Genomic DNA, 26,860 nt, shown 5'->3' with positions numbered 1-26,860 from the left:
AGACATTCATCATTTTAGCATGTAATGTCTTAACATTTAAGACATTACATTCATCATTTTAGGTTAATATTTTACGCTACTCCTTGTCAAGTCAGTTAAAGCGGTTTGCTTTAGGTCGTGCGGCGCGCAGGCATCTACCTCTTTGGCCCATTTCCTGCCCCATCACAACGCAAAACCCAGAGCAGCGGCCCAGCACTCTACACGTCAGCACCCACCCACGGGTACCCCTAAGCCTGCACGATACCATACGCATCAAAGCCAGCCAAATCGCAGGACGCAGACCAAGACCAAGACCACCATTCAGATGGCCTCATTGCTCATTCAAAAATCTTGTCAAATCCTCATTCCCAGTTTAGGACATCCTCATCCGCCCCACACCCTCATCCGCCATACTGCATGCCACGCGCGCACGGCCACACGAATCTCTCTGAACCTCCCTACTCCATATGCTCTGCGGTCTACCATGTATACCCCCACCTCATCATCCCCTTGGCTCCATCCACCTCAGAGGGAGCTCCCTCTCGTCCGAAGGTCTCTGGTTCCCCCATCCGGGCTTTTGCTGCTGTTACCCTCTGCGACTCACCCTGCGTGAGGCCATTCGTCGCCAGCCGCGGCAAGTCCTCCCGAGGCCGCCCGCCTGCAACGCCTGCAGTGCCCAAAGAGCTGCTAACGCTGCTGCCCCTGCAGGAGCGAAAAGCCCAACACGGGGGGTAGCGGGAAAGCTTCCAGACCATACAAAAGCCCAACACGGGGGGTAAGCGGGAAAGCGTCCAGACCAGAAAGATGAAGCAGATAGGTTTTGCCTTCTAGAGCAACGCGCACAAGGGAAGGCGTGAAGAGATGAAGACAAACCATTATCCAGCGCCTTCCATCACTTTCGGGGTACCAAAACCATTCAGCACCACACAACCAGAGCGCAGTGGTAGTAAAAGCGGTTTGATATCTATCAATAGCGTCACTGCGGCGACAGGTACCCAGCATACATATAATAAGCACCCTATGCCCTCCCCTGGAAGTGCTCTGTTAAGTAGTGCTCGGACCCCCCCCCTTCCGGCACTCGTGCGGCACTTGTAACTTGTTAACTCAGGAGCCTCCAGCCTGTAGCAGCCGTCACCGCCGCTGCCGCTGCCGCAATTCTATGAGCAACACCCTACACGTGCGGCTAAAAGACAGCTTTGCAGTGCACACCTCAGCGCACACACAGTGCACCTCAGCGCACACAGCAACAACCCACGCACGGACCTGTCCATAGCACGCATAGCATAGCATAGCATAGCCTGCTGGCTATGCTAGGCTTGTTGTTTACTACACAGCTACCCGGCACCTCACAGTCACAACAGACATCTGCACGACGCCTGAAGGGCGTTATCCATCCCTCTGTACGCCGCGCCAGCAAGCTTTCTACATCTTTGCTTTACAGAGAAGCCACGCACCAGAATGTGCGGCCACCGGCCGCGCTGAGCTCCCGCAGGCACGACCGCACGTATGCCACCCCCTTGCGCCCTACAGCACGGAGAGGACGAGGGTTTGGGGCCGTGTGTTCCCAGAGCGATGGCGTGTGAAGGCGCCAATGCACTACTAAAAAGCAACAACGAGGACCAAGCAGGCGCGAGGGCTGCAAACCGGGGGGTAGGTGCGGTGGGCATGGGCGGCCTTGCGCAATAAGCTAAGCACGCCATACGGATACACGCAATCGTAGTAGAGGTGTGACGACCGCCGACAAATCGATCAGGATGTGGCAAGCGATCGTGCTCCATTGCTCTGTCGCATAGCCAAGGCGCATTGCGCACAGAGAGCGCAGAGTGGCTTTGTCCTCCCTTTAATATACCGCCTTTCTTCAAGTTTCGCAGCGCGCCGTCGCCATCGCCTTGTCGTGCGTCTTTTGCCCCTCAGCACCTCCTCCTCACCTGCCGAAGACAGCCTCGGCAGTTCGCCCACCCTGGCGGCGAACTCGGCAAGCCCGTGCGTGACATCCTGGGACGGCTTGTACCTGACGGGTGGCAACAAAAGGAAGGAAGGAAGGACGGCGCAGCAAGTTGCGGAATAGGCGAGATGAAGAAAGACAAGCATGGCACAGAGCATCCCTACAATGCAAAGGGCAACACAATACAAGGGCAACACAATACAAGGGCAACACGAAGAGGCAAGCCGAGGGTTGCGCAGCCAAGGCACTTCGAACGCTCGGGAGGAAGGAGAGGAGGGCCCCCAAACCCCAACCACGCGCTTCCCCAACCAACCACCCACTTCAGCAGGTACGCCTTGAGCAGGGCCACCACCTTCTCCACTAGCGGTGCGCTACGAGGGAGCGGAGCAGGGCAGGTTGCGGCATAACACCAAGACCATGATATCAATACAACGCACCAGTCGCCGCAGCATACCCCGAGCGCACACTATACACACACGCCGGCATACGGGTCTAAAGTGCGGGTGCATTTCGGCGGAAGGGAAAAGCTCGCCCTTTCGCTATTCAACGTTTTTTCTGTCAGGCCGCGTTGCATCAAAGATGGGGGGGGATAGGAAGGCGATAGAAGGGAGCTGGCGCATAGGGCAAGAAAGATTTGACAGGATTTGAAAGCAGGCACAGCAGCGGCGGGGTGGGGTTGCGGCCGAAAAAAACAGCCACTTTGTGGTTCTCCAACCGTATAGCTGTAAGCATGCAGCTGCATCATAGTAGGGTCTGTGATTCAATGGGTCGGTGACTTTTATTGTCCGTGCTTGGCTAGCGGCAAAACGCAACGTCATAAGCAAAACGCGTTGCGTTGCGTTGCGTGGCGCTACACACAGCATGCCGAGGTTTTCTGCCAACTAATGTGCATCACGTCATGCAGCAAACGGGCCCCATATTACATGCACGAAAAGCAGGTCAGCAATGAGGCGATAAGTACGCGCCCAGGCTCGACCGACAACAACACCGGGGGACATACTTGAGTGGTTGCGCGCATGCCCGGTTCACAAGTCCTTCGTACACCGCGTCCGTGCTTCGAGGGTCTGCGAGGTACACCTTCGGGGATGCAAGCCAGGGATATCGTATGCGGTAGTTAAGACAGATGCGCTGAGAAAACGTGGCGGGTAATATGTTTCGTTCAATGTAAGGTGTGCGCGGGCGGTAGCGACGGCAGGTTGCGGCCAGGTGTAGCGACAAAGTGGGTGCGGCAGGGCATCGCGATCGCAGGGGCGTGCGTAAAGGTATCTACTATCAGACAAGCTTTACGAAGAAACCTAATGGGCTTTCCCAGCCACACGCACGCGATCAGCAACGTGCACGAGGCAGCTTCGGGTAGCTCAGGAGCCGTGCGCCGGGGATAACTGGAGGAAGGGATAACTGTGGTCCCCAGCAACCCAGATCAGCGCATCATCGTTTACAGGCAAATCAACGGCTTAGAATGCTTGGTCTGTTTCAACCTGCTGCTTGGAGCAGGAGAAAGCAGTTGTACTGAGGGTAGTTCGGGGCTAGCACGCATGTCACAACTACTTACAGGTCCACAACATGTTTGTACCAACACGTACCTCTAACTTTCTCAAAACCTCAGCCGGCGGGTAAGCCTCAGCGGGGCTGGTGGAGTCTGTAATGGCACGGGCAAGGCCTGGAGGCAGTGGCATGGTGCTTCCTGATCAGCTAGTGTCTGATTATTGTTTCATGTTGAGTCAGCATGGTGAACTATCGTGATCGGTCGTTGACTTGTTTTTGTGTCTATGACAGAAGACAGCACGCCGATGTTTTAGCGTCTGTATTTGCATAACATTTTTAAAAAACGACATATCAATCGTGTAGACTAGTTTGCTATTCGTGTGCGAGCCTGACGCTGCCCTTCACCTTCGTTGTCACTGGATCGCACGGAAACTACGTGCGAAACTCCCACTCAAACTGCCAGCCCAAGACCTTCCTAGAGTAGTTTAATTTTTTTACTACTGAAGGTTTCAGTACTTTATGGAAACAATTTTTTCTTCAGCGTCAATAAGCACCTGACAACGGAGGACAAAGCCTCTCCCAGGAATGAGCAGCGGTTGGTGGGTAGCAAATCCCACAGGCGGGGCGCCAGTTGGACCATACAGCGAGCCAGCGCTGAAAGGTAATGGCTGGCTCCAGTATGCGCGGCGTATGGGCAAGTACACTAAATGGCACCTCCTTTGCAACATTGGATATTCGGGAGTTGCTCATCAGGAAATTGGTCCAAGCGACGGGCTTTGCCTGGGCAGACCTAAAAGCTCGCACGCAATTCGGCGCCATGCCTCGTTAGCTGGCGTCACACACCCAGCCCACCCGGCGCCCTGGCAGAACCTTTTCTTAGCGCTTCAGACACGTATTCCTACACACACGCTGTAGTGCCGCACATCGCTTGCACAACCAACCTGAAGGGCCCGTGGACGGACCATCGTACCCCACGATCCCCTCTGCCTATTTCCAGCACACCCGCACACCCGGCAGCTGTCCCAGGCTGATCATCCTACATACAGCCCAGACGGCATCTTCCACCGGCCATGGTTGCCCTCACATTCCGCGCCCTTTTGGCTCCCACCCGCCCGTGTGGGACCCTTGGGTCGGCAATTGCCAGGATCCCATCCCTTCCCGAAGCCCTCCCCATCCTCTATACGCCCTTTCGACGACTCCCCCCTCTTCCCCTATCCCGCATCTCGCCATATCCCTCCGGGTCCTCGTCCGCATGGCGTAGGCTTGCTGGACGACGGATACCTAACAGGCGACTCGCACGTCTGGTGCGAGGGCCGGACGGAATGGAAGAAGCTTCGGGAAACAGACGATCTGAAATACCTGACGGACGCGGACGAGGGCGATGGCAGGCCCAAGAAGGCCAGGTAAGGTGGGGCTGAGTGGGCAGCTGTGGGGGTAGGTGGGTACGGGTTTGCATCAATTGCCAGGGGTCCATATCCGGGCAAGGTCTATCTAAACGAGTGGGGTGTGTGTGTATGTGTTTGAAGGGGGGAGGCCGGAAGAAGCGGGTCAGGGTTATGGGGATGGAGTATGGGGGGAACGCGCAGATACGGGCTGCGGGCCCATGCAGCGTCGACGGCGTGTGGAGCACGTAGGACTACAGCAGCTCCTCTTCTATGTTCTCCCACAGCGCCCCTCACCTCCACCTGCACCTCCACCACCACCACCAGCAACACCTCCAACACCACCACCACCACCAACACCATCCCAGCAGGGTGTCGCAGACCGGAGGACGACTGAGGGATAGCTGTGCGCCGGTCCAGACCACCCACACAGGTTTTTCCCCCATCTATATTCCTCTGCTTACCACACCCCCAGACGCCCGTGTTTCGTTTTTTCATCCCAATCTCTTCTCCCATTTTCTCCCCTTGGCCCCCCTCCCCCCGCGGCGTCCGCCCCTGCCCCTTCCCACCCACCCTCCCGACCCGGCCCAGGCGGGCCATGGCCCCAGGCACCGAGCTGGAGGCGCTGGACGCGGAGCTGGCAGCCATGAGGGCGGAGAAGGCGGCCAAGGTGTGTAAAAGTGCGTGTCAGTCTGTGTGTATGTGTGTGTTTTGGTTGGTTGGTTGGGGGATGGGGGATGGGGTGGAGATTATGAACAGGGGTATGTGAACTGACCACGTTAGGAGCCAGGTGTCGAGGGCCAACTGCCGACGGCTAAACCCCCCGGGGGTTGTGGGGTGTGTTTGTGGGACAGACATGTGGGGAGCTGGGTGTGCGGCTGGGTGGGTGGGCGAGCCTTGCGCAGCCGTGTACTGGCGGCCAATGGCACGGCGTGAGACCGTTTTGCCGTACCCTCCTGTCTGCCTGCCTGGGGGTGTGCAGGTTGGGGTTGCAAATGCCGACGGCGGCGACGAGGGGGCGGGTTCAAGGCCAGTTGATGCGCCGGATACCCCCGAGGAGCTGGAGTTTGAGGATGATGACGGGACGGTGTATGTGTGGGATAAGAGGTGGGTCTAGGTCGGGAGGGGGAGGGGGAGGGGGAGGGGCAAGGAGAGGGAGAGGGGGAGGGAGAGGGGCAGGGGGAGGGGGAGAGAGAGGGAGAGGGGGAGGGGCAGAGGGAGAGGGGGAGGGGGAGGGGCGGGGAGGGGGAGGGGCAGGGAGGGGGAGGGGGGGAGGGCCAGGGGCAGGGGGAGGGGGAGGTCAAAGGCCTCCCAATGCATGCACTTGCGGAGCAGGGCCCTGCAGGGAAGTATATTCTTTTGGGGGTCTTTAATGGAACCTGTCCGCCTGCCTCTCAGTATGTCCGTCCGTCTGCCTGCGTGCCTGTTTAGCTGACTTGTGGCCGATTGGCGGTTGCGACGGTGGCGGTGCTGGTGTTGGTTTGACGGTGCTGGTACTGGTGCTGGTGTTGGTTTGACGGTGGTGATGTATATCGACAATTCCTGTTACAGGCTGCGGAAGTACATGCCCAAGGAAGGGCATCTGCCCGACAAGGCCGCGCCGGCACCGGAGGACATCGGATACGACATTGACGCGATGACGTACCAGGTACGGAGCTGATGGACGATGGTGGTGGGTTACAGCGCGGCGGCGGCGGCTTATTACTGGCCGGCTGGGGGGAAAATGAGCTGGCGGTTAGGCGGCTTGTAAGCCGTGGACGAGGCTGTCATGTCCCAGCACCACCAAGCCACACTCACACACAGAGGGGAGGGAGAAAGAAAGAGAGAGAGAGAGAGAGAGAGAGAGAGAGAGAGCGACCGCTGCCTTGATACCCGATCAAATCCTCCATAACCCATGCACGGCGTTGTACATTTCACTTCTCCACCTCATACCCTACCTACAACATGCACTCAGCGCCCTAGGGGAAATTCCTCCCGAAGTCCCCACGACGCCGTCACTACCAGCCGCTCTGTGTCGTATATACCCCTGCCGTCATACCCGTGTCGTACAGCCCGAGGAGGAGGTGATTCCCTCCTTGGCGGAGGCGCGGGCAGCGGAGGCGGAGGCTCAGGCGGATGAGGCCCAGAAGCGGGAACGGAAGGTTCGTGCCTGTGGAGTTGGGTTTTAGGCGGGGGGGGACGGAGGTGGCCGGGCCCCCAGGCGCTTCCCCGGCTTTGACGGACACCCCCGCACTCGTGCGGCACTTGTAACTTGTATACATACTTACTTACATATATACATACATACACGGCTTTTACGGACACCCCCGCACTCGTGCGGCACTTGTCACCTTAGGGTAGCATTCGGAGGGTTTGGTGAACCGGGGTGGGATACACATGAGCTTGGTTTGCTGGGTGCCTGCGGTACCTTTTCCCTCCACGCCCTGCCGGCACACCTTACTTCCACGTCTTCCTTTTGTTGTCTGTCTGTCTGTCTGTTTGTTTTGTATGTATGTCTCATGTAAGCGTTTTCTCACTCGCTTTCCAACCCCAAATTTCTTGTCTGGTTTGCTCGCTCTTTTTGAGGGATTTCCGCAGCTGCTATTTTAGCTACCTTGGCCACCTGAGCTAGCTAAGTTGCGCGCATTTTGTTGACGACCACGTCGTGTCCGTCCCTCGTAAATCCCCCTTTTTGTTGACTTTTGTATGTCATCTCCCGCTCCCGGTACCCCGCACCCGTGTCCGGCAGAAAGCCGGGCAAGGCGCGAGCACCAGCGACCCCAAAGGCGACATCTCCGTTGCCGCAGCAACAGCAAATGGTGCTGACGGGGCTGGCAAGGCCGCCGCCGCCTCCGCAGCAGCAGCAGCAGCGGCTGACAAGAGGAAAGATGCGCAGGGCGCCGCGGCTGGTAGAGGGACGAAGCGGCCGGCGGAAGGGGAGGAGGGGGCCACGAGTGGCAACGGTGGCGACGACGGCGGGGAGGAGGATGGCGCGGCGGCGAGCAAGAGCAAAAAAGCCAATAAGGGCGGCGGCAAGAAAGACGACAAGCAGTCGAACTGGTTCGATCTCAAGGTGTGACCACCAACACCAACAACACCAACTCCGCTATACCAAACGACCGCGGCAAACTACCGCCACTCCACTGATCGTCTGTGTCTTTCAGTTCCGGACCGGAACCTGCCCGGATTCGAACCCTGAACCTCCTCCTGAACTTCCCTACTCCAGCAGCCTGCGCTCTTCCCAGCCTCTTTCCCCTCCAAGAATCTCGCGTTCCAGGCCCCAGGTGCCCGACTCCTCCTCCTACCCCGGCCCTGCCTTCCCCATTCCCCGATGAATGACGACTTTCTTAAGGACGGACCTGGTCGAAGACCTGGTCCCCCACTTCCCTCCTTTGATGAAGACCCGGCGCGCCACGGTCTGTGCACTGTTCCAGCAACCCCGACCCGACCCCCGACCTGACCCGCGCTTTCTTAACCCTATCTTGTGATGTGGTGTGGTTTGGCGCCTTTCCAGAGCCGCTTATTCGCCCCTTTCCCGTTGCCGTTTCCTGAACCCTGCCCAGCCATCCCAACCCTCCCCTGCCCTGCCCTGACCCCTGCCCTGCCCTGCCCTGACCCCTGATCTGACCCCTGATCTGACCCTGCCCGCCCCATTCAGATTAACACCAACGTGTACGTGACGGGCTTACCGCTAGATGTGACCGTCCAGGAGATCAATGAGGTGTTCAGCAAGTGTGGGATTGTCAAAGTGGATGAGAAGGGGCATCCGCGGATAAAGCTGTACAAGTGGGTAAATGGGTGAGGGGGCTTTACAAACGGGTGATTTCGGACGGATGATTGATTAGCTGGGTGGCTGGGTGGTCTCGCCGTCGTCAAACGACGGGGTCGACGTGAACGTTGCTGTTGCTGTTGCTGCTGTTGTTGTTGTTGTTGTTGTTGTTGTTTTCCTGGGAGGGACCCCCCTAGAGGTGATCGAAACTTGTACTGACCTCCGAGAGGGGCCCTCCCATCTGCCTACCGGATCCTGCGGACTATCACACGTACTCCAGCTAACGGTAGTTGTTAGCGGTTGACCGTTGGCTTCTTGCAATAAAGTCCACACGACCCACACCCCACCACTAACACCCTACACCCACCACCCTACACACACACACACACGATCGCGCGCGCGCAGGGACAAGGCCACGGGGCTTCTTAAGGGCGATGCACTGGTGTCGTACCTCAAGGTGAGCTGATGGCGTGGTGGTGTACGGCGATTGGGTAGCTCTGCTCCTGGCGCCTTGGACGACGGGCCGCACTCGTTAATACCACCCCCCCTGCTACCGCTACAGAGGAGGTGATTGCAGCTGGTGGTTCCTCGCCCACTGGGACGCTGGCGTTGCGCTGTTCGTTGTTTTTATAACCTTTTTTATTAACCTGGAAGGAGTTAACGGAACGAGTTTGAAGTGCTGGTGTTGTTGCCTCGGAGCTTGGTGTTGCCACTATCTCTCTCTCTCTCTCTCTGTCTCTGTCTCTCTTTTTCAGCCCAGCTCAGCCACCAACGAGCTTACTCTCAATACACGCGCTCACGACCCCACTTGCGCACTGCCCTCGCGTCTAAGAAAACGCTTTAAAAAGACAGCCGCATGGTGTTCTGTTCGGTAGAGGAATCTAAGGAATCCATTCCATTAAGGAATCTTGTCCCTACGTTTCCCCTTCGTGACCCTCCCATCTGGCTTGCCGACCTGACTCGCTCGTCCACGCATCCTGTATGTATCTCTGCCTGTGCCCAGGAGCCTTCCGTTGAGCTGGCCTGCCGCTTCCTACATCAATCGCAGTTCAGGTTTGTCGCTTTCCACTTCGGGGTGAAAGGGCCAAGTAAACCCCCCTTCCCATGCCTGGCATAGGTCCTGGCGAGTCTCTCTTGAGCTGTGCGTCAGGTGCGCCCCTTCCTGGAGTCCTGGCCTGCGCCTGGGCGGCCGTGTCCACCTCTTCCAGGCTCCCAGAGCCCCGACCGTGTGGTCCGACACCGACACCGACACCCAGGATGTAGCTGTCCGGGGGCCGGGGGGCCTTCACCGTCCGCGGCCACGGTCGGCGGCCTCTTAGCGCTAATGCTAATGCTCCAATGCGTCCTCTTAGCTGCCACGCTAGCCGTGAGGCCGCTCTCGCTTCCTTACCGCCGTCACTGGTCCGCACCGGTGGCAGCGCACACCACAGCAGGATTGCGTCGGTCGCAGCTGCTACTATTGCTTACGATTGCGATTGCGTTGCTGCTGCCGCTTGGCTGTCGCTGTCGCTGCCACCTTTTTACCTCCTCGCTTGCGTTCTCTCTTGCTCTCTTGCTCTCTCTCTCTCGCGCGCGCGCGCGCTCGCGTCCCTGCGCTCCTTCTTAGGCCGGGTTCTGGGCCGTTGATGACGGTGGAGCCAGCCAAGTTTGAGATGAAGGGCGAGACCTACAAGCCCAAGGTAGGTATCCGCGAGGTGTCGTACCAATCAGGGGGCACTCGGGCCCTCCTCCTGGGCTCTTCAGGCGTTGATGGACTCCAGGAGAGGGTTGGATTGGAAGCGGAGGGCGTGTGGGATTAGAACGGCCGACGAGCGGGTGCAGTTTGGCGGCATGTGGGATTGGCTGCTGCGCGGCCGTGGCGCGGTCGTGTGCCCACTTCCAGATAGGGTTGACTTACGGGAGTGGGAGGGGGTTGGCGTGCGGGTAGCGGCATGTTCTTGGCTCGTTTCGCTAGGTTAAATCGTTCTCTTTTTTTAATTTTTTTCTTCCGATTGATGTTTGGTCCCCCCCTGGGTTCGCGTCAAGGTCTCCAACAAGAAGGAGAAGAAGAAGCAGCTGGCGCAGCTGGAGCAACGAGCTCTGGGCTGGGGTGGCTTCGACGACAAGGCGCCGCCGGAGAAGACGACAGCAGTGCTCAGCAATATGTTTGCAACCGACGACTTTTTGGAAAACATGCTGCTGGCAGGTGTGCGCTCGTAATACTTTTCTTGTCTTGTTGTTGTTATTGTTGTTCCCCAAGTGTCTGTCTGTCGAACGTTTTTTTTGCCCTAAGGAATTGAATTGAACCGCTTCGTGCCTTCTTCGTGCCTTCGGCCCTCTTTCCAGTTTTGATTTGCAGTTTTGCTGCACCGCGCTGCGCGCAATGCTGCACTGCCTTGCCGCATTCTCATCTGCGCGATTTTTTTGTGTTCCTGCCTTCGTTGCTGCTGCTGCTGCCTCTGCTGCTGTTGCTCTCTCTGTGCTGTTGCTACTGCGACTGATGCCTTGCTCCGCTGCTGCTGCCATGGCTGCTACTACTCCGGTTGCTGCTACTGTTGTTGCTACTGCCGCTGTTGTTGCTACTGCTACTGTTGTTGCTACTGCCGCTGCTGTTGCTTCCGTTATAGAGGAGCTTGAGCAGGACGTCCGTGCCGAGTGCACCAAGTTGGGTACCATTGAAAAGGTCCGCATCTTCAAGCACAACCCGCAAGGCATTGTGACGGTGCGCTTCCGCACGCCTGAGGCAGCGCACCAGTGCGTCGCGCTCATGAACGGCAGGTAGGTGACTGGCCGGCCGGCCGGGGTGGGGGGATTGGCCCCCTGTTTTTTTACAGTGATTGCCTGGCTGCCCGCGCGCGCGCGTGCGTGCGTGCGTGTGTTTGTGTTTTCGCGACGTGAGCTGTTCGCGACCCCTGTGTCCCGAAACCGAACTCGAACCCGGCCCCCGGCCCCGAATGCGGCCCCGTCAGGTACTTCGGCGGCCGACAGCTGCACGCGTTTATGTGGGACGGGTTCACCAACTATAACGTCAAGGTATGGTGGCGACATGCACGCGCGCGTTTTCTAAAGTGCTCCGCCCCGCAAAAAGTACTCAGGCAGAACTCGTAATACATCACCCTACTGGGTCGCCTTCGGTTGTTGCGCCCCTGCGGTGCGTGTCTCCACTGTTGCGCCAAATGGCGGTTTGGCCCTTGACCGTTTGTAGCACCATTTGAGAAGAGCATTTTGCATTGTGTGCGCAAGGCATGCAAACTCAAAAAAGGTGTGCAGTTTTGCCCAGCCGGGCGACCCAGGGGCGGTCGTACTTGTTGGTGGCACACCAGACGAGTGCCTGATCATGAGCATCATGATCCTGATGATGGTGGTGGCAGTGGTGCCCAGTCGAGGGAGAACAAAAGGGAGGAAAGGGGGCTCCTTGCTGGCCAGGTCATGATGATGGTCTGCTCGCCCGCGCGGGGCCCTGGTGCGGGGGTTCTTGCGCTCGCTGGTGGAAAGTTACGTAGAACTCCCAAGTCCTGCCCGCGTGCCCTGCCCTTTGACCTTTTTGCCGCAATGCACTGGTGATGTTTTTCATAGTTTATGACTCGCTTATGCTGCTGGATGATTCTCGTGTGCTGGATGTTGATCCTCCGCAGCCCAAGGAAACACCGGAAGAGGAGCAAGCGCGCTTGGAGGCGTTTGCTAGAGAGCTTGAGGCCAAGGGTGAGACTGCGGCGGCCGCGGCGGCATCTGCAGCAGCTGCCGCCGCCGCGGGTAAAGCAGCGGAGGCGGCGCGGGCGGCCGAAGCACCGAAGGAGGAGGAGCCTCAGGGCTAGTGGCTTTGTTATCATGGCAATCACAGTGGGAGGCGTGTGCAGGGATGATTTTTGTGGGTTTCGGTTGGATTTCGGTTAGGAGGGGCGGAAGCGGGGACCCTTGACGCGTGCACGTGCAGAGCTAAGGCAGTACGGTTTAAACTGTTTATGGTTGTGGTGATAAAAGTAGTAGGTGGTACAGTTGTTTACGGGGCGCATGGTGGCGGCGACGTAAGGACATATGGCTTTCTTTGGGGGCATTCAGGCAAAAGCTTCCAAATCGCGTCGAGCGGCTGGCGCAGGCAAATGATGACATTCAGGGCCTTATCGAATGGGACAGTACTCAGTTCTTTGCGGAAACCTTGTTTTAAGGTTTTGCAGGTCAACTCGAAAACATATAGCGCTGTGGATTGGCTTTCCACAGCTTTGTGCCCTTTCCCCCAAAAGGGCCATCAGCTTCGACAGCTCCGACAACTCCTCAACACTCTGAAGCTGATCTTTTCGCAATGATGTCATAAACGCGCCCCTGTATGGATTTGGGCGGGAAAGGATAAAGCACGGAAAATGTCGCGGAGCGCGCTAACTAGCAGGTAGTGACGCAGGCAGAGCTGTGGATGCGTGCAGGAGGAGGGATCATCCCATTGGCTAGGCCATGATGGCCTAGCCAATTGGGGAGACAACGTTCGCCTGGTTTCGTCTGTTCGTGGGGAGGTCCAATTGCTATCCCACCTATGAAAGGTGCTACGGGACCAACCACAAAGATGAGTCTAAACTGCCACTAAAAGTGTTGCTTTGAAATATTTTCGTCCCCTAAAAGATGCCTGCAGTTTGCGCATCAAGTCCAAGCCCCAATTGTTCAAATCTACATGCCCGGCGGCGGCGGCAGACCATCACCACGGCAGGGGCGTCCACTTAATGACCCATCATGGCCATCCGCCCGACATCGGAGTCAGTCAAAGAGACGAGAAAGTTGCAATTGCAACCCACATAACACGACTTATTAATTACACACACACACACACACACACACACACACACACACACACACACGCACGCGCGCGCGCGCGCGCGCGCACGTGTGTCAATCAATGGTACCCGATGCCGCCTGCACGGAAGCGGACACTGGTATTTTGACTCTTAACAGCACGCAGAGGCCAATTGCTAGCTCTAACGAAAAGCTCGCAGGAGGGAACTGCTTTCCTCCGAGGAAAGAGTCTTAGACAACAGGTCCAGGTTGCAGCTCAGCTCGCCTGGGTTCGCTGCCACCGAATTCTCTCCGCACGTCCATAAAAGGAACAAGAAGGGGGACAGGTTAGGGAACCAAAGGACAGCTCCGCAGGCAGGCGCGTAGACGAGGTATTTGATCATGTGTTCCGCACCGGGCGAATTTGTTGTGCAAATGTTTTGTTTTGCACAAAAGGTAGGTACTCCTGGGCGGGCGCTGAAGCTAGGTTGCTGACCTCGTCAGCAACATTTAACTTTAGCGGCGGCGTTGAAAGGCTCTTTCATGCAGCATGCTCTTCTTACCGGTTGTTAATTAAGCTTTACACAGATATATGAAGCTCAGCCTCATACGAAAGAGCCGCAAATTTTTAGCGGTACGTAACCATGCCCCATCCACGACATCGTGATCCCTGCGTAGGCGACTTAGCTGTCGAGTCAAAAGCTATTGATGAGTACAATCTAATGCTTAGATATAGCTTGTTTACTTAAGAACACGCGTTGTGCGCATCTGCCACCTCGCGCTGTCGCGTACTGCCAGTACACCATGCCGACTACAAGACTCGTTCCGAGAGTTAACCTACCAAATGAAATCATATGCAGACTTACATGCCAATGCTTTTAACGATTGTTTACATCGCAATTGTAGATGTAATAGAACTAGCTGTGCAGCAGGAGTAAGAAGCAACCCAACAGCACAGCTGCCAGAGCAATCCGTCAGGACAACCGACCAGAAGTATCCCCTTACTTTATCGAATCATTTCTGGCGTCGCCTGCATCTGTAAGGACAACGCAATCGACGGACTCACAGATATGGAGTCTAGCCTCGCCCGCAGAAGAGGCCCAATCCTACCCCAGACAAAGACATCACGCTATCTAGTGTATCAGCTAGGAATTCAGCTTCTGGGCTTCACTACACCTCGCTGTGTGTTGAGCCCCACCGGGTTGGTAATGCACGGCGCAGACTACGTAAAGTCACAGGAGTAGCATCGGAGGCTTAGTAACTTCTGGGCGCTCGTGGCCCATTTTTGGCCGACCGTGCCGACCTTCCTTCGACCTTACAGGAAGGATTTGTGAGAGGAATGCGACAAGAGAGGTCGCCAGGCAAGTGGACAAACGTTTTTAAATGTTGAAGCAACAAACATAATGGTATGCTCATTAGTTTTATGCTGCGCACTTCATCCCTCGAGGAAACGTTGCCGGTCTGGGGAAGGCGGACTGCGCACACCGGACCTATAGACGACAACCAGCTGATTGGTACATAACTTAACATGTATCTTTTATGCCAAGCCGAATATCTATGAACAGATTCATCGTTGCAAGCGCGCGTTATCGGCTTCGAACGCGATACTTTGTCGGCATTTCTGTGGCGGGACAGCCTGACCTGTTCGAGTCCGGTACCCATAGTACAACCCCTCTTCATCCAACCTTTACTTTCGATGACTTGTTTTTTTTGCAACCCAGATTAATTAACTCCAGGCTCATACACTTCTGCAGGCATACTGCCGAGCGTCGTTTCAGAAACGCGACGTACCCCGGCCCATCCGCCTCCCGTCAGCCGCGGCCAAAGCTGTGATGGGACTCAGGGAGGTGCTCAACTCGTTGCCGTGGCCGCCGCTGCCGCCGGTGCCGTCGGCGGTGACGGCGCACCTGGGCCCACCGTGCTGCCTGCTGTTGGCAGCGGCCCCAGCCGCAGCCCTTCCCGCCGTGCCCCGCAGCACACGGGCCCCCAACCACTAGGCTTGTTGCCAGTCCGCAACATGCAACCGCTGCAGGCCGTGGCCGTGGGTAGCGGCGATGTGGGATCTAGCTCCGGCCGCTTCCACCATGCTTCCGCTCCTGGCAGCAGCAGTGTTGGCGGCGGTGGGGGTGCCGGGCCCAACTCCTCTGCTGACGGACTCCCTGCCCACGCAACGCCGGTCCCCTGGGAACTCGCTGCCGGCAACACCGCGGCCAACACAATTAATATCCCCATTGTCCCCGCCGTACACGTACCTCTGTGCCCTGCCGCTGACGCGTCAAGTACCGCCGCGGGTAGCACACCGGTGGACATGTCAATCCCGCTGCCGCTGCCGCTGCCGTTGCCGCCGCCGCCCGCCATCACGCCTCTGGGCACGCGGAGCCGGCGCGGAGCTGCCCCCAACACAATAACGATAGCGCCTCCGAACGGGCGGCCCGCTGGTGCGAGGCGGAGCGCAAGTCCCAACCTCGCGGAGGTGTCACGAACCGGCCGTGCAGGCACCGCGACCCCCAGTGCTCGCTCACTCTCCCACAGTACGAGCACAGTGGCGCCGTACTGCCGTACAAGTACGCCACTCTTGGATGCGCCTGGTTCGCCTGGGGGCACGATGCAGCCCAGGCCGCCATTGCAGGTGTGACAGCAAATCACGGGTGTTTAGGCAGGCTGGGCTGAGGGGGGGGCTGACGGGGGCTTGGCTGGGACCCCTGTATGGAGCGCGCTGCCTACTGCTAGTAAAAGTGGGATTATATTATAGCAGCGCTTGACGGGGCGGAGACCTGCTGGCCAATTTTTCATTTTTGGCTGGGCAAAGAGCACCGTTGACCAGCTGCCTGGCACGACAACACGCACTGCACCAGCTGCGCGTCAGCTGCCTCGGCACACATCATATGACACGTCGGCGAGAAATCTCCTCCTCTCCCCGCATCCCGCAGCCCGCGGTCCGGACGCCTCCTGACCCTAACAGTAGTCCCCCTTCTTAACTCCCCTTTTTCCCCTTCCCTCCCTGCCTGTGTGATGATGATGATGATGATGATGATGATGATGATGATGATGATGATGCATACTCCCCTTTCAGCAGCTGCCCTTATCGGCGCTGCCACTTCCGGAGGACCTCTGCACCCCGGGAACCCATGCGGGCGGGCTGATGTCCCCCAGGGTGATGCGCACGCAGCTGGCTCATGCGGGGCCCCCGAGCCAACCGCCGGCAACACGAACTGCCTCCTGTGGTCGCCAGGTGGGCGCCGCTTTGGTGTCTGCCTTTTGGTTTATGCTTTTTGGTATTTTGATTTAGGTTAGGGGGTTCCGTTCTGCGTTAGGTGCGGTCTGCGTTTTTCGGTCTGCTTTTTAGGGTCTAAGTTCCAGGTGTGTACAACAGATTACCGTACCGCTGTAATTTTGACCATGGCATCCAATTTGGCTGCAGGCCAACTGCAACCTCGAGGAATCTCCGGAGCGTTTGTGCCAGCCGGAGAATCCAAGACTGGACGAGCAGCTTTCTGCTGCCGTACCGGTTATGGGGGCAATGGACATGGAAGGGCTATCACCGGCTGCTGCCGGTGGTGGCGGCGGCGGCAGCGGCGGTGGCGACGTAAAGCAGATGTCCCTGCTGTATGAGGTAGCGGCGGCTGTGGGTGAGCTACAGCGCCGTGTGGCCGAGATGTCGCCACGCATGCCGTACAGCATATCGGACGCTGGCAGCGGCTACAGCTGGCCTGTGAGCACCCGTAATAGCGCACCAGGCGCCGTCAGCGGTGACTCAACAAGCCTCAGCGGTGGCCCTAGCGCCGCTGGTCCCTGGGGGGCATCCGTGCGCGGTGCCACCAGTTACAGTGGCGTCAGCTGCTGTGGCGCCTCTATGGCGTCGGTTTCGGAGCGTACGAACGACGAAAGACTTTCCGTTCTGGAGCTGCAGATGAAACGGCTGACCGCCGCAGTCAGTGACGTTGCCGCGACCGCCTCCGCCGCTGCTGCTGCTGCGGCGGCGGCGGCGGCGGCAGCGGTGCCGCTTCCATCGACACCACCAGCAGAATCCTTGACGATTCCTGCCGCAAGCGCCAGCGGCGACGGCGCCGGCGGGGACTCTAAGAGACCGCCGCCTTCGCCTTCGCGTTGTGAACTTGATGAGAAAGCAGTGAGTCGTACGTCTTGTAATGCCGAGGCGGCGAGTGCAGCCTTTGCCACGGCAATGGGCCTCGCACTGGGCTTGGTGGCAGCAACAGCAGCCAGGCAGCACAGCGGTAGAGGTAGCGGCGGCGGCGGCGGCGGCGGCGGCGCCATCGCCGCCATCGCATCAGCCACCGCTTCACAGCGGTTAAAGCCCAGAAAGCTCGCTCTGCCGGCTGGCCTGCTATGTGAAGCTGCGGCGGGGTCGGCAGCGGCAGAGGCACCGCCATCTGTTGCTCCGGACGATCGCCAAGCTTTGTCTGGAGCCGCCACGGCCGCTGCTGCAGCCGCTACAGCAGCCGCGGTGGCAATGGAGCGACTTCACGCCGTGGAGGATCAGGTTCGGGGTCTGGCGGGTCGGCTGGAAGAGCTAAAGAGCATCAGCTGCACAACTACCGCTAATACATCCACATCCACCACAAGAGCAAAGATCCCCGCCGTGAAGTCCGACGGCGACGCCACTGCCGACGCTGCCGCCACTGCCGCCACTGCCGCCACTGCCGCCACTGCCGACGCTGCCGCCACTGCCGCCACTGCCGACGCTGCCGCCACTGCCAACGCTGCCGCGACGGCGTTGGTCGAACCCGTGGCGGAGAACCACTCGCAGCAGCAGCACCAGCACCAGCAGCGAGAGCACAAGTTGCCGCCGGCGCCACATGCCACTACACAAGAGCTGGAGCTACTGGATTCCCGGGTGCGGAACTGCGAGGAGAACCTGCGGCAGGTGCAACAGCAGCTGCTGTTACAGCAGCATCAGCACATGCACCTGCAACAGCAGGAGGAGATGGTAAGGAACTGGCCAGGAGAGGGCGGGCACGAGGCCGCGGGCCAGGCGGCTGTCGCCCAAGAAAACGCAGATTGCGTTGGCGGCATCGACGACATTACCGGGCCGCGTGCTGCCGCTTCCCGTATCGAGCTCCTTGCGAATGGCGATGAGGAGGAGAAGGAAAAGGAAAAGGAAAAGGAAAAGGAGGAGGAGAAGGAAGAGGAGGAGGAGAAGAAGAAGGAAGTGGAGGAGAATCCGCTGGGACCCAGGTTTGTTTCGGAGAAGCCGGTGACTGTGGCGGCGGCAGCTGCAGCTGCGGCGGCGATGCACAAGGAGGGCCGGCAGGAGGCCGCCGTTGTAGCGGCGGCGCCTTGGCTCCCTGTGGTCGAGTGCTCGCCGACGGCAGCGGCCGCAGCGTCAGCAGAGCCATTGCACGGCAACGGCGGCAACAGTGACAATCGGGCGCCGCTGCCAGCCGCATCCCAGCAAGCAGACGTGCCAGCGGCGGCAGCGGCGGCGACAACCGAAGCTTCGGGGTGGCAGCAGGAGCGGCTGCTGGCGCTGTCGCGGCAGGTTCAGGACATGGCCTTGGAGGTCACAAGCGCGCGGGCGCAGGCTTTCTCTTGCATGGCGGAGATACAGGCGGTTCTGGAGCAAGTACAGGCCGCGCAGGCAACGGCCGCCGCCGCCGTCGCCAGCGCATGCAAGGCATCCAAGGCGGCTGCGGCGGCAGAGCGAACCGCGGCGGCGGCGCTCGATGTCGTGGATACGGCAGCGACCGGCACGAGGGCGACGCCGCGAGGGGGCGGCAGCGGCGGCGGGGTGTCGCGACGCAGCAGGTCTACCGGCGGCAGTTGCTCCTCCACCGCCGCCGCCGCCGCCGCCGCTGGCCGTATGGGTGGACTGCATTCTCCCCTCCGATCGGAGATCTGGCCGACGGAGCCGCCGCGGTTCAGCTCACACCTACCTGGCGCTGCTGCCGCTGCATCAGCGGCAGCGCCAGCGGCTGTAGTTCCGGAAATGCAGCAGCGGCAGCGGCAGCAGCGGCAAAATTACCATCATCAGCAACAACAGGAACGCACGGATGAGGAGCGATCAGCTGAGGAGGGTTTTCAAGAGGTCGAAGCTGAAGAGGAGGAGGAGGAACGCGAATCACATCCGCCAGATGTGCCGCCGGCCTTGCTGCCACCCAGCCGCCATCGCCTCGCCGTGCGCGACGTCGGCTTCCGTATCCAGCCGGACGGCGAGGATGTCATCATTGGCACCGACGGCGGCGGCACCGCCGCCGCTACGCTGTACGGCGTCAGCGCTAGCCGTGTAAGCGTTCTGGACGCAGCGCTGACGCGAATTAGCGAGGTTGAAGCATCGCTTCAGGAGCTCGTGTCCAAGGTAGGCAAGGCGCTGAGGATGCGGGTGACCAAGGATGAGCTACGCGAGTCCGTGACGCAACTGGACTTCCGGATTCGTACGGCGGTGGGAGATGCGGCAGCCGGCGGCAGCGGCGGCGACGGCAATTCCTTTGCATTCTCCAGGGGCATCGCGTCGCTCGGGCTGCGGTCTTCCTTCTCTGCGCGTGCGCGCATTGGCGGTGACGCCGGTGATGTGTACGGCAGCGGCAGGGAGCTGTGGGAGAGCGGTGGCGGCGCGGCGGCGGCGCCGGCGGCGGTGGGATGGCATGCCGTACCTCAAGGGCCTCCCATTGGCCTTATGGCTCCTGGGCAAAGGCTCAACGCTTGGACCCATCACGGCAGGCACATCGTTGGTGCTGCTGGTGGTGTTAGCGACAGCGTCAGCAGCCGTGGCGGCGGTGACGGCGGCGGCACAGCCGCCGCAGCCGCCGCCTGGAACGCGGAGCTGCGTGCTGCCCTGGCGCAGCTGCAGCGCGGAATGGGCATTGTAGAGCAGCGTCTGGAAGTGGCTGAGGCCGGTGTCATGCAATGCAGCACGGCGCAAGCCGACTTGGCGGCGAGCTTGCAGCAATTGCAGCTGCCGCCACAGCCGCCACAGGACAGGTCAGCCACCGCCCCGCCACAGCCGTACAGCCGCAACGGCAGTGTCGCCAGGCGGTACGGCAACAGCTTCGGTGACGTGCAGCCGCTGCCGATGCCGTACCGCATGGCGTCAGCCGAGGAGGTTCAGGCTGAGCTTGGATGTAAGGTGCGGGGCCTTATGGAGCATGCCGCAGTGGCGGCGGCCGTGGCGGCGGCAGAGGTGGCCGCGAGCGGACCTCAAGGCGGCCAGATCGGGGTCAGGGCGTCGCGCGGAATGGCCGACACACCGGAAGGTGCTGCTGGCGGGCAGGACTAGCGGTATGCGGTAACGTGGCGCATCAGGATTGGCGACTTGGCGCTGTTACCGTCTGCAGGAACATGGTAGGTATTGCGCTGACGAGGGCGAAGCCTCTCTTTGGTGATGTAAGATTGCCGTACATATTGTACATATTGTACATTCCTTAGAGCATGCCTAGATGAATGTCGCGGGGCCCCTTGGCGAAGGGAAGCGGGGGTGACCCGCGGCGAGGAAGCGGTTTCGGAGCGCCGGAAGGCAGCTTAAGGGGGCCATAATGCACAGCCATACCTGCCTATGAGCAAGGCACGTCACACGGCAATCCTATTCGTCGCGACGTCGACACGTTGCCTCTTGTTCGGTCTATTCACATATATACTACTCTTTTTGGCGGTCGTTCTTGTGTGCATGTTCGCCTGGGGAGAAAGCAAACCAGTCGGGTCGGGAATCGTACACCTGTTGCAGTGTGCGTTAGGAAGCAGCATCGAACATGGCATTTTGGCGAGCCTTTGCTGCGGTTTGCAGGACCGCAAGGTGCGGCCGTAGTGGGGGCCAAGGTATGCTGTTTAACGTAAGCAGCATCTTTCTGCCTTACAAGCACATACTGTTGCTGCACGGCTGCTGAAGCACAGTTCAGATGGTCGCGTTGGGAGAGTTGTTGTTGGGGTGTTACACTGTAGGCGGCTCGCCCCGAGAAAAGGACGAGCACCGGGGGCCCTGACCGGGCCGATGCTACGAGGCATCAGGCTTTACGAGCCCACATTGCATGTTTGTCAAAAAAAATTGAAGAGATATGTCTCCGTAGTGTTTCCCTGCATTCAGCTCAGCAGGGCAGCCCCTCTCGCGCATCTGCCTGCTCGCCAAAAAGCGAGCCGTCATACATTTCCCACCCGCCGCCAACCGCGTCGGGGACTAGCTGCACGCCATTCAGTGCACGGCCGTGGCTTGATGCCATCATGAACCTATTACCTTGCAGAGCGTTGCCTTTGTGTGGCGAGGGGTTCCTAGGTTCCTGTAAAAGGGGTCCTTCAACGGAGGACAAGGAATTCTTAGCCCTTCCCATTGAAGCTTCACCTGTCCGGTTTAACTTGCAAAATCGCGCGAGGGATTATTTGGCTCCAAGGGTTGCTCGCAACATGTAGAAATGCTGTTATGTGCAGGAAACACATAAGTGCCATTGCTCATTGGCCAAATCTGGGCCCCCGCTGGCATGTTGTACATTGTTTTTGCACATCTTGTTTTGTGCCGCGTGCTGCAACTCTCCGTGCGATGGCGAATGTGCATCTTTCAGTGGTAGGGTTGCTTCCGCTAGTCGGGATATGATAGCTGGGCTTAATCGTGATTCGCTCCGCGCGAGAGAAGAGATGTGTGCGGGATGCAGGGGGAACGCAACGATCGCATGGCACAGCCACAGACAATCAAGAACATGCAAGGGTCGCCCGTTCATTGCGTTAAATGGTATACGTCGACTTCCTTGCAGTTTTTTTCGTAGTAAGGTATCGGAGTATCCTCTTAGATGCTTCGACTGAAATTGAACCATTGCGAGTATGCTCCTTGTTTGATGCTCCTGGCTTTGCACCGAACGACAGAGTGGCACCCACCCTCTGGTTCCTGAACGGGAGTCGGATGCACAAGCGGGGTACATGAGGAATGCCTATATACATTTAAATTTTAAATAAAATGTCCTGATATCTGTCGTATCCGCCCTGCTACGGCTTAAGCCCCCACCGGATGAAAACCCTATCGCGTAACTATCGCCATGCCTGATAAAAGCATTACGCAATAACTACTTGCCGAATCGTTTCTAAAGTCGCCGCGCGCCTGACCCTGACACCGCCAAAGGCTCGGTTGCACATCGCACCTGAACCCATTTTGCCCAAATTGCCGTCAATCCTCACTATGCCTCTCCCTCTCTATTGCAGCACCCCATCACGATGAGCAACCCCCATGTGCCATTCACCATTCACTCAATCCCAATCAACAGTTGCATGCCTGCCAGCCTGCCAGCATCGTGTTACCATGTATACGTGGAATACCTAAATATGTCACGGAATGTCATACTGCATACCTACTTACTGCTAGGTCCCAGACTACGGCAGTAACAGCCAGGATAAAAAGCTATACCCCCCTCGAAGCGGCCCCCACATCACAGCACCCGTAAAGAGCACTAGCCCACCTACGAAAATGCTCACAAGCAAGCAGGGAGACCTCCCTCTCACCATTAAATACAGCCTGTCAGCCCCCTGCCATATACCAGGATACGGCCACAAAACATGCGGCGGGAATAAGCCCAATGCCCAAAGCGCACTGCATCTCTTGGCCCGCTGGCAAGAACCACGTGCACAGCTGCAGAGCCCAATAAGCTCCTGCAGGCCAGGTTACAAGCCAACCTGCCGCACCCTGCCATCCGGGCCGGCCTTTCTGCTTGCGGATGTGGAAATGGACGAAACTGCTGCACTTTACAGGTCGCCACGGTATGCTGCACGATTTGTTGTCCCTGCGCTCAGCACCATATTGACCCAATTCTTGGAACCTGAAGATCCGCTTAGGCCCGTACCTGCACGTGGAGCTCCCATGCACGGTCTCGCAGGTCCCTCTGCCCGAAATAGTCAACCTCATACGGTTCACCGCATACCTCATCTGCATCAGTACTCATGCACAAAACACCGCGCATCGGCCAGTAAAATCATCATGCATGCATACCCCTCCCTCCCTGCCGCGCGCCCTTCCTTCTTCCCGCTCCTCCCGCCCTCAGCGCGCTGACGCAGCCGCCGAGTCCGTTTCTTGTGTCCCTACGAGCTGTGTGCTCTCCCGACCGCCGTCCGCGTCCGCACCCCCCCTGCTCTGTGCAGGAGAGCGTTGTGGGCTGCTTGTGCCGTCGTCCAACCTTGCAATAAAGAGCAGAAAGCTTGTGTAGGCCTTTCTATACGGCCATAATAGAAGACCGGGGACTGGGAGGCTTCCAGGCAAGTTACAAGTTACAAGTTCCGCACACAAGTGCGGGTGTGTCCGTAAAAGCCGGGGGGGCCATGGACGTTGTATTGGTATTGATGCGGGTACGCGGGAGGTCATCTTCATTCTCCCTCGTCCGCGTCAGGGCGAAGCGCCTCAGCGCGACGTGCCTGGCCTCCCAGATTTCCGAGAGGTACCTGGCCAATGCCAGGGGTGGCGCCTCAGTCATAGTGGTGCGCATGCTGCGCCCCGTAAGGACTAGGTCACCATACTTAGCCCGTATGCTCTTGTAAGCGGGACATTCTTCGAAAACATGCAACTCATCTTCAACCGCTCCACAGTCACTGCAACGATGACCGCAACTTACGTGAACTGCGGCATCGGCATCTCCTCCGCCGGCGTGCTGCCCGCGTTGGTGCCCCATGTCGCGCCACCCGCCGTGGAGGCGCCCAGCACGCCCGCGTCGTCAGCTGAGGGACGCGCAGCGTTGGTACTGACAGGCATCGCGTACAAAGGGGACTCCGTTCCGTACATTCCTTCGTAGGCGGGCGGAGAGGAAACGACGGCGCCATCGCTTCCGAAGGAGGCATAGGCCGCACCGTGGACGGGCGCCACCGGGAAGGTCTCCTTCACTTTGGCACCGACCCAGGTGAAGGCGCGGCCCACGCCCTTACTGCACGTGGCAATATGATGAAGGCGGCGATGAAACGGGGCGGGTTTGGGGAAGCATGGAAACATGGTCAAAAGAAGCTAGAACTTGGTCACCGCACGGCATCGCTTCAAAACAAGTGGACATTCTTGTAATACGCATCCTCACCTAGCCGTCTGCAGCCCATTGCTGATGCTGGCGAGCGACTTCTGCACCCCCTCGCTTTCCAGCGCCCTGTCCGTGGCCTGCTTCACCTTGCCAACAGCGGCCGAGGTAGCCTCTCGAGTAGCAGTGATCAGATGTGTACGCTGGTCAAGACGATCCAGCTGCGGCAGCGACGACGGTTGAAAATTACGCATCGAAGTGTTACGGACCCAAACAACACCACAAAAAGTGCCTTTTCGAAAGACCCAAATGAAATTAGTAAATCGGCAAAACAAACCGGAAGACCAGCAGCGGCAGCACGGGGCGTGTGGCGGGAATGGCTATGGCAGCAACGAACATATCCAGCCGTCCAACCCCGATGAGAACCCCGGTTGTGTAAAAAGAGGGTTGAGACAGAGACGTGACACGCAGAAGATGGCTAGGTATTTGGGGCAAGAAGCTAGAGGGGACAGGCAACCTGAAAGCCGGGCGGCCCAGACGCGGGCACATGCGCATGAAACCTAAGAAACGTCTACAAGGACAACATGAGATATGGCTGCACTGGCGCCACACTGGAGCCTCCCGTTACTCTTGTTAGAGGTTTCGGCTAATGTACAACGCCACCACACCATCCATCCTGCAGCTTTTCAGCAACTTCAGAGCTGCCAACATCTCCTCACTACCATCGCCCCGTCAAGGCTACTTGTAGGCTGTTCATGCTGTGTGAGATGCTGCATCGCGAAGAACACAAACGTGGACCAAAGCACATGCAGCTGTGCAAGTGCGCTCTATCGCCGCCGGAGGTCTCTGTCATCGCTTCAAAGCACTTAAAACGACGCATTGGACATTCGCACCTTCTCCACGACGGTCTCCATGACTCGCGCTCCCGTCGTGTTAAGACGGTCCAGCGTGTTCTTGCCGCTGGTGGCCACCTGCAAGGATAGCAGGGACTCGGTGCGCCGAACAACATTTCGCAAAGGTCTCCTCGTACGTTCACCACATAGGGGCATAGTGAACAACCGACGACCGCAGCACGTAACCATGTTGATATGGCCTTACAAAGCCGTGGCCACAAACCCCCGGTCAAAACAAGCGTAGCATAAACCAGACAAGTCTAAGGCAAATGAGCGCAATCTTGGATTAGAAAGGTACGTAGGTTTGGCCACGATGACGATATGGCCGGCCGCTGGGAGTAATGGCCCAGACGGCCCCGTTCTAGCCCTGACCCAAATCAGGGACAGCGACTGGAGCATGCTGTTGCGTGCTAACTCGCGCTGGGTGGGCCAGATCAACGTAGAGATTCCTGAACGTTAAGCTAGCCGGCACTGCAGTTGCCTTGCTGTGCAGCAGCGTAAACATGGACGCAATACAAAGCACGGCGTGGCGTTGTGAAGAAAACCCGTCCACAACGCGTATAAGCTTGTACTTCAATCAGGAGCATCAGGACGGCCACCGCTCGATGCACTGACGAGGACGCTACCTTGTCTGCTGCCCGTGAGGTGGTGAGCTCAAGAGCCAAGCCGTACGTGAACTCTTCTGGGACCTGCGAGGATTCCCCGGCAGCGGAGTAAATGTACAGAACATTACAACTGATGAGGTTTCAGGACATAAGCTAGCACGCGGCGGGAGGGCAACATACTGCCTGCAACGAGTCGGGTTGCCGTCCTGGTTGCGTTTAGCGTCGAGAGGGCGAAGGCCTCTAAGACGGACTTAGAGCTAGCAGCCAGCAGATAGCAACAAGGAGACAAAGAGGCTGAGGCACGGCTTGCTGCCGGGCTCACGGAAACTCCCCGGCGCCACGCCTTGGCGCTGACCTAAGCGAACTGCTCGAAACATGCCGCTGTCAAGGTTGCCGCAAGGGTTCTTCCTTAAGGTGCCGCAGATATCGACCTCCTTTATTTTGCTTTACATGTTTGCTCACAGCTGACTTGCTGGGCTATGCGGCTTGAACGAAGAAGGAACAGATGCAGCAACAGGCCTACCTCCGCGATATGAGCCATTCCATCCATAAGGTTTGCATCAATCCACTGCTGCAATTCCTCGATACTGTTGGCGTCCCATAGTGAAGCACTGTAGTTTCCGGACGACGGTATGACCTACGTTTAATTACGGGGCCCGTCTGCGCGCTGCTCACAGCTTCTCCGCCAGCATAACTTGAGCCTCACCATGCGACACTTGAGGTTGGATGGCAGCGACTTCCGCTTTATTGCATCATTCAAAATTATCACAGCCAAAGGGACCCGGGAAGACGGAACCTCGACAACATGCGTTACGAGTAGTAAAACCATTTTAGTAAGTAGTTGATTTCCTGCACTGTAATATGATTTTAGCGAATCGTGAAGTTTGCTAGGGCTTGCCCCGCTTTTTATGAATTTCAAAGTCCTACACAAGGCTAAACAATTCCGAGCGCGACCTGTTGTGAAGCTTCTGGCAAAAGAACAACGCTGTTATGAGTTGTTAGCGTGACGACTTGCGTTGATCATGGACAAGTACGACATGCTCGGGTTGCCGTCGCTCCGGAACCTCCATCGCCCTGCGTTTTTTAATGGAGATTATGCTGTATATCCTCATGTACGAATGCAACCAAATCTATTCACCATTGAACCATGTAATAATTGACTAGGGA

General features: G+C 58.2%; 4 protein-coding genes across 4 annotated transcripts in view; 2 read left to right on the top strand and 2 right to left on the bottom strand.

Moving 5' to 3' along the window:
• The window catches only part of VOLCADRAFT_91953 (uncharacterized protein), a gene marked incomplete at both ends in the record, with an annotated part of 14,439 nt that extends 10,839 nt beyond the window's left edge, over positions 1-3,600 (bottom strand). The window contains 6 exons of the mRNA XM_002951316.1: positions 584-681; positions 1,434-1,503; positions 1,908-1,990; positions 2,245-2,295; positions 2,925-3,001; positions 3,508-3,600. Of these exons, the coding sequence (XP_002951362.1) occupies positions 584-681; positions 1,434-1,503; positions 1,908-1,990; positions 2,245-2,295; positions 2,925-3,001; positions 3,508-3,600 (472 nt within the window). The remainder of the gene's footprint in view (positions 1-583; positions 682-1,433; positions 1,504-1,907; positions 1,991-2,244; positions 2,296-2,924; positions 3,002-3,507) is intronic.
• Positions 3,601-4,073: 473 nt separating this feature from the next.
• On the top strand, positions 4,074-12,333 carry VOLCADRAFT_91952 (uncharacterized protein; the record flags this gene model as incomplete). The annotated part of the gene is made up of 16 exons (XM_002951402.1): positions 4,074-4,233; positions 4,671-4,812; positions 5,383-5,461; positions 5,774-5,898; positions 6,343-6,439; positions 6,843-6,932; positions 7,520-7,843; positions 8,429-8,568; positions 8,945-8,996; positions 9,543-9,592; positions 9,657-9,689; positions 10,146-10,218; positions 10,565-10,726; positions 11,175-11,296; positions 11,488-11,551; positions 12,154-12,333. 16 exons carry the CDS (start codon positions 4,074-4,076, stop codon positions 12,331-12,333), a joined length of 1,893 nt encoding a protein of 630 aa, XP_002951448.1.
• Positions 12,334-13,868: 1,535 nt separating this feature from the next.
• Positions 13,869-21,035, top strand: VOLCADRAFT_91951 (uncharacterized protein; the record flags this gene model as incomplete). The annotated part of the gene is made up of 8 exons (XM_002951401.1): positions 13,869-13,910; positions 15,252-15,714; positions 15,809-15,905; positions 16,430-16,508; positions 16,698-17,405; positions 17,583-17,777; positions 18,045-20,360; positions 21,015-21,035. 8 exons carry the CDS (start codon positions 13,869-13,871, stop codon positions 21,033-21,035), a joined length of 3,921 nt encoding a protein of 1,306 aa, XP_002951447.1.
• Positions 21,036-22,001: 966 nt separating this feature from the next.
• On the bottom strand, positions 22,002-26,522 carry VOLCADRAFT_91950 (uncharacterized protein; the record flags this gene model as incomplete). Its single annotated transcript, XM_002951315.1, has 10 exons — positions 22,002-22,100; positions 22,709-22,855; positions 23,047-23,129; positions 23,324-23,412; positions 23,639-23,785; positions 23,815-24,114; positions 24,259-24,416; positions 25,089-25,166; positions 25,715-25,777; positions 26,400-26,522. The coding sequence occupies 10 exons, from the start codon at positions 26,520-26,522 to the stop codon at positions 22,002-22,004; spliced, it is 1,287 nt and encodes a 428-aa protein (XP_002951361.1).
• Between the last annotated feature and the right edge of the window lie 338 nt (positions 26,523-26,860).

This window comes from Volvox carteri (assembly GCF_000143455.1).
Source record: "Volvox carteri f. nagariensis unplaced genomic scaffold VOLCAscaffold_23, whole genome shotgun sequence".
NCBI classification, from domain to species: domain Eukaryota; kingdom Viridiplantae; phylum Chlorophyta; class Chlorophyceae; order Chlamydomonadales; family Volvocaceae; genus Volvox; species Volvox carteri.
The sequence above is the reverse complement of the archived record's forward strand: the minus strand, read 5'-3'. Positions and strand labels throughout refer to the sequence as shown.